Consider the following 7,500-nt stretch of genomic DNA (forward strand, 5'->3'; position numbering starts at 1 on the left):
TGCTTCCTTCCCACTTAGAAGAAAAATTAGTTAATCTTTAGTACAATTTAGGCAATATAACATGTAGAATATAGCTTTGGTTCAGAATGATTACATTTACTGGAGAGTTAGTAGTTTCTCTACAACTGCTGTATACAACATTATCATTTTTGTCAACAGTAACTCTAACCACAGATAAGAGATCCCGTATTAAACCAATATTACAGCACTTGTCATAGGCAGGACAGTTATGACAAACGACATTTCCTATTAAGAGTTGAGAATAATATATTAAATTTCCCATGTATGGAAAGCTTGTCTTAAACACACACACACACACACACACACACACACACACACACACACACACACACACACACACACACACACACACACACACACACACACACACACACACACACACACACACACGCACACAGAAAAGAAATAAATAGGAAATTGCATCCTAGGGTATATGTGCTTGAATTGATGTGGATAAATATGTTGATGCATTTACCAAAGAAAAAGAAAAAAAATTAAATAAGAAAAATTAGTATAGTGTATTTTTAGCAATATAATATGTAAAACAGTTTTTGAATCCATCTTGAAAATTGTTTAGTTTTAAGGTAAACATTTCATGAATATATTTTACAAAGTTCTTATATACCATTTATTACAATACAAAACTTGTACTATTTGTACTCTATTCAATATTTTAGCTAAAATAAAGGAAGAACAGTAATGTCTTTGAAAAATTAAATAAACAGGAAAATACATTAATCAACTTTGAAGATGAATTAATAGCAAAATAAAACCAATTTTCCTCATAAAAAACAGTACCTAATAAACTTTACTTTTTCAGTCTTCATTAATAGAGTTTGTCAGCTATTTTTTCTTACTTAAAGAAAATTAAGAAATGAAGACAAAATATTGTACTCTATCATACCTGTAATATGCTTTTAAAGTTTTGTTTCTAAAATTCATGTCAGAGAAATATAAGTATATTTTGAATATTATGACAGCAAGTTCTACAAAAAAAATGGCTATAAAGAAATGTCCTGTCTGAAGAAGAAAAAAAGGTTATGATATGCTTGTTTCACCGTAATATATGCCCACAGAAATTTGACGTTAATATTCATATTCTGTTAGATGCTTCAGTAGAGTACTATAAAAGGTCCAAGAGGAAAATTTGACTTATATTAGCATTGTAACTAGCCTTGATGAAATGCTTCAGTAGCTGACTCATATCTGGGGATGTAGCTGGAAGACCATTAAACTTACGGAAAAATAGTTAATTCTTTTCCAGGAAAGTACACATAACAAATGTGGGCCTTGGTGTTAGCCTGGTAAATATGAAATAAAAATTTTTGGTTTTGTTCTTTTCTCTCTTCTAATTTTCTCTTCCCTTTGTAAATATTGCTGTGGGTCTCATAGTACCCCCAAGGAACCTGTGTCCCGAGGACCTTTAAAATCCTGCTCTACTTTTTTTCAAGAACTGTAAGGAGGGACTTTAGATCACATCATCGTGGAAATAATTTCAGTATGAGTCCTTTTCTCTCTTTTGATCTCAGAACTGCCTCGCTCAATGAAGGATCCGTTACGAGCAATGCAATGGCAATAACAATTTTTTTGTTCTGGTATAATAAGTGCTTTTGTTCTAAACATTTGAACAGCACCTATAATAAAGGCTTCTTAATCCATATTATAAAAGTCATGCTTTTTATGATCATGGACCTGTTAAAATATTTTCTTCATGCATTAAAACAAATAACAAAGACTGCACAGCCAGATTTTAAAAGTGTATATTAGAAAAAAAAGACCCATAACAAACTTTATCAACTTTTACAATAAAGAATATATATAAATGTCCTGTTTATATAAGAACTTGAAAAAAAATACAAGCAATGATTTTGCTCCAAAAATTAAAAGATTATCATAGGCTAAAGAGAAAGAAGGGGAGTCCTTTTATTCTTCATATTCTAAAAGAGTTAAATCTCCTTCCATGCACATATTCATGATATATGTTTAAAAATGAAAAATAAAAATTATTATCAGTATTATTTTCATTGTTTTCATTATTATTGTTATTATTATCATGATTATTTATGATTACTTCTTTTTTTTTACTTTATTAGTAGTAGTATTAGCATTATAATTATTATTATCATTATCATTTTCATTATTGTCATTATTTTCATATTATCATTATCTTCATCACTAATATTTTCATCATTAGTGTTAATCTATATCATTAACACTTGTTATTACAATAATTACCTTTATTTTGCTGAATATCAATGTTATTATTATCACCCTCAGTATTATTATCATTATCCTTTTTAATGTCATCATTATCAGTATCGGTAGTTTATTTTCATTATTATTACTATTGTCATTATTATTACCATATCATCATAATCATTATCATCAATATTTTTATTATTATCTTTATATATAATTATCAACATCATATAGTAATGATCATTATTACTTTTATTGTTATTCTGTCAATTATCAATAATGTTTTCATTATCATCAAATTCACATGTAGCATCAAGTTTATAATTAGTATCAACATTTATTATTATCATTATTAGTAATAGAATTGTCAATGTTATAGCTGTTATTATTGTTATCAATACTTTTATTATCATTACAATGACTAATTTCAACATGATCATTGTTATTATCATTATCACTGTCATTATCATTATCACCATCACCATTATTATTATTATCAATGCTATTTGATGACATTATTATAATTATTATAGTTATTTATCAGAATTAGTTTATTCTAATCATTATTTTTATTATTATCATTAGTAGTGTAGTAGTAGCATCATTATTATTATTATTATTATTATCATTATTACAACTACAACTACTATTATCATTGTTATTGATATTGTTATTTTTATAGTAGTTTATCCTCATTGCTCTTATTATTATTATTATGATGATTATTAATATCATAATCATCATTCTTGTTATTATCATTACCATCATTATTGTTATCATTATCATCATTATGATTATTCCCATCATTATCATCAGTATAAGTGTAGAATTAGGACTTTCTTGGTCCTTTTTGATCACTAAAATATATGTAAAGGTATATTTGTACGCACATGTACACACACACACACACACACACACACACACACACACACACACACACACACACACACACACACACACACACACACACACACACACACACACACACATACAGACATACACACACACACACACTCTCTCTTCTCTTCTCTTCTCTTCTCTTCTTTCTCTTTCTTCTCTTCTCTTCTCTTCTCTTCTCTTCTCTTCTCTTCTCTTTTTTCTCTTCTCTTCTCTTCTCTTCTCCTCTCCTCTCCTCTCCTCTCCTCTCCTCTCCTCTCCTCTCCTCTCCTCTCCTCTCCTCTCCTCTCCTCTCCTCTCCTCTCTTCTCTTCTCTTCTCTTCTCTTCTCTTCTCTTCTCTTCTCTTCTCTTCTCTTCTCTTCTCCTCTCCTCTCCTCTCCTCTCCTCTCCTCTCCTCTCCTCTCCTCTCCTCTCCTCTCCTCTCCTCTCCTCTCCTCTCCTCCCCTCCTCCCCTCCTCCCCTCTCCTCTCCTCTCCTCTCCTCTCCTCTCCTCTCCTCTCCTCTCCTGCATTACGAATATAAACCACCTGTCTCAACAGCCAAGCACCAATCAGCAAGATGCTTTCAAATACTATTCGATTGACCAATCATTGCGCAGTGAGCAGACGACGCGTTTGAGTGTGACTTTTATGGCGAAAAATTATCTTTGCAGAATATTTGATAATGAAAAATAGATATTTTTTATGGGTAGAGAGTGTCATTTTAGTAGCTCCTCTTATAGTAGATAATATATTTTTAGTAATTATCAAGGGAAGATTACATTTACAAGTTGCCGACTTTCCCGCCAAAAGTGTGCTTGGTACAGACCCGGTCTTGTTAGCGGTTTTAAGACTATTATGAAATATGAATGTTTATGCCATGCTGATTTCTGCTTTTCTATCACCCTTATTGAAAATGCTTTGAAGTTTTGAGAAATGGCGGGAAACTTATCCAATATTCGTGTAATACACTGCTCTCACATGACATGAGTACATACGGTCTGCAGAAATATGTGAAAATTTCAGCAATAAAAAATAAGTAAATTAATTAATTAAACGTGATGAAATGCGTATGAACATCATTAAAATTACATGTGTATATATTAACCTGTACATTTTCCAACAAATGTATATGTTTACCCTTAAAGGAGAACCTGGATATCCTGTTTCCTGATTTCATGTATATAACGTCAATAAAAATAAAAGCTCCACATCTATGTTTGGAAAATAGAAGACATAAAAATGAAAAGGCATCCTTTGGCTAGCGGCCGATTCACATCACAAGCGAAGCGACGCTACGCACGGGATGTGGCCGATGGAGGCTCGCATCTTACTACGTGACTATTCGCACTGGAAAAGATGCCGCCGACCTGTTTTCAAAGCGTCACTCCACTCAGAGCCAGCGGCCATGGGAGACTGTGCTCCGCGGTGTCTTGAGAAAGAGGAGGAAGAATGATTAATGCTAACTCTGGCACTGAATAATAGAAGAGAAAGGAAATGGGTGGACGAAGTGAATTTGGTAAGGACGAAGTTAGGTGAATATCAACTGAAAGAGCTGGAAGGCGAGGAAGAATATCAAATTAATTTCAGATTATCTCCCGCTCAGTTCAGTGAAACTTTCAATTATTGAACAAGCTATCAAGAAACTGATCACTGTTTTGAGGTAAATGACAAGGAACTGTATTGCCTAAAATGTATTCATAATTACCAAAGCAAATTGCATCTTCTGGACACAAGTTACACTATCTCTTCACATGGGGATGGTAGCGTTAGTTAGTTTTAGAGTTAGTGTGTACAGATGCGTGTTTCATCTTGTCCCTCTGCTTGAATAATATGTATAATTTCTTTCTTCACCTTGTTTTGCATCCTACGTGACAGTTTCCTGGTCAACTGGCATACACATGAAAAAAAAAATCCAACTCATCTTTCTGTGTAACTTTTTCTATTTTATTGTGAAAGTAGAACGTCATTGGAGGCACTAGATTTCCGATTAGCTTTAGTAGTGTAGATATTTTCGCTATTGACGGAGCAAGCAGTGGTATTTTAGACTCCTGTTCTGTCGCACCTACGCCATCTTCCAGCTTGTCCTCGATGATTGTGCCAGAACTAAAATAGACCAAATCAGTCGCAGCTTTGTTGTGTGTGTGTGTTTCTACATTACTTATTAATTGTTAACATGACTTTAAACTAGGTCTCGTTGGTTCATAAATGGAATAAAAAACACTACATCTGCCGCTCGTATCGCCAAAGTTTTGTTTTCTTGGCTGCCTGTCCACTTGGTGTCTTTTTGCGAGCAAGTGCTTGGCGAAAGCAATCCCGTAGTTTCTTCCATTCATGTTTGGCAGTCCTACCTGAAGACAAAAATACATCAGTCATTCCCCTTATATCTGTAATGCAATTTATATTCACTTTTACTCTATAAGTTCAGGTGCTTGGCCACAGGAGACACATTTTGCACGGTAGGCTTCAGCTTCAGAGTGGGAGTTTCAACAGAAAATCGTACATGAAGGATGTGATGCTATATGAGGAAAAATGCAACATACGTTCATGCCAGAACCAGAGGTAACACACGGGTCATTACTGAGAAAGATTTCCCTAACTGCATAGATGCTGTAGATGGCAAACAGTTTAGTATAAGGGTACCCCCACACTCAGGTCCACAGTTTTACAACTACAAAAAGCATATCTCATATTCTTACCTTAATGGACGCAAACTTCAAATTTACTATCATGTACGCAGTCTCTTATAGCAAGAACAGTGACGGAAGCATATTCAGCAAAAGAGTTCTGAGTAAGCTATTGATTAATAACTTCTTGGGTGTTCTTGCAGACAAGGCTCTCATGAATAGCACACAGCCACATGCCATAGTAGGTGATGAGAGGTTTTCACTAAAGCAAAACATTAGTGAGAGCGTTTCCGAGAGAGAATTTCAACCTTCCAAAGAAAATCTTCTACTATAAGCTCTGTAGTTGTAGAAGAGTTGCTGAGAATGCATTTGGAATGTATTCTACTCAATGGAAGGATTCCCGACGACCATTCCAGTGCAAAGTTGAACGCGCAGATGAAATTGTCAAGACAACAGCAGTATTGCACAATTTTCTGAGGTCATCTGAGAGAACAATCTCTGAAATCACAAAGGACCGTCAATTAAATGAAGGTAACAATGTTTGGGATGAAGAATGTAGGCTGTAACGCTGCTATTGAGGCTTCTGAATGTAACAAATTCATGGAGTGAACCAGATGGCAGCGCTCGCCGGCCGATAAATAAGGTCACTCGTCGTTAGAGAGAAAGAAAAAGAGAGAGAGGGAGACAGACAAACAGACGTACTAATGTGTATCAAAATAACATAAGATACAATGCAATTAAAGGATTAGTTTTCATTCATATATACTGTTGCTCAGTCTTAAACGATGCAAGCATCAGAATGCCTTACAATCCGTTCGAAGTGTTTTGGCAATATCCTCCCAGCAGCTGTCCTTCCTTTTCGCATCTCTGAAGCTATCTGCAGTTGTGTCATATAAGCACGGGTATTTCCGCACTTCTATCATTTGATCCATGGTTTCTACAGGTTGCAGAGAACTTGCAGTATACGGCTACCCTCACACGGCCTGCGGCGAACTGTCAACTCACCGGGTGGGGGAGGGGCCCGGGGGGGGGGGGTCCCGGAATACCCAAGTGCGCATGCGTTGTAACGGAGCGATGTTTTTAAACAATCGCCGGCTCGGAGACTGGTCAAGCTGAGCGCGCATCGCAGCTTGCATACCGCGTAGCTTCGCAACCGGTGTGAACGCACCTATTGACAATACAGGAGGCGACTGGAAGCCACGAAGCTCTTTATCGCGCCAATAGCAAGCGTCGGGGAGCTTCCCTCCCGGTGTAGCAGGAAGCCCCCCCCCCCCCCCGAATGCAATTCCGCCGTCGAATGTTCCGGCAGGAGAGGGCCCGGCCAGCTGATCCACGGCCGTAATCGACGAGCAGTAATAGGTGCATATATATATATACATTATATATATGTTTATATATATATATATACATATATATATATATATATATATATATATATATATATTATGTATGTATACTATATATATATATATATATGTATATATATATATATATGTATATATATATATATATATATATATATACATTATATATATGTTTATATATATATATATACATATATATGTGTATATTTGTGTGTGTGTGTGTGTGTGTGTGTATATACATGTATGTCTGTATGTTTATGTATGTGTATGTGTGCATATATATACGTATATATACATATATATATATATATATATATATATATATATATATATATGCATATGTATACATATATATATGCATGTATATACATATATATATGCATGTATATACATATATATGCATATATATATAC

The 7,500-nt window shown here is 34.7% G+C and overlaps 1 protein-coding gene across 1 annotated transcript in view; it reads right to left on the reverse strand.

The window, feature by feature from the left end:
* Window positions 1-5,283: 5,283 nt before the first annotated feature.
* The window catches only part of LOC138867324 (uncharacterized), a 7,723-nt gene continuing 5,506 nt past the window's right edge, over window positions 5,284-7,500 (reverse strand). The window contains exons 2-3 of the mRNA XM_070142455.1: window positions 6,532-6,691; window positions 5,284-5,447 (exon numbers count right to left, since the gene is read on the reverse strand). Of these exons, the coding sequence (XP_069998556.1) occupies window positions 5,320-5,447; window positions 6,532-6,691 (288 nt within the window). The 3' untranslated portion in view covers window positions 5,284-5,319. The remainder of the gene's footprint in view (window positions 5,448-6,531; window positions 6,692-7,500) is intronic.

This window comes from Penaeus vannamei, chromosome 29 (assembly GCF_042767895.1).
Source record: "Penaeus vannamei isolate JL-2024 chromosome 29, ASM4276789v1, whole genome shotgun sequence".
Classification (NCBI taxonomy): Eukaryota; Metazoa; Arthropoda; class Malacostraca; order Decapoda; family Penaeidae; genus Penaeus; species Penaeus vannamei.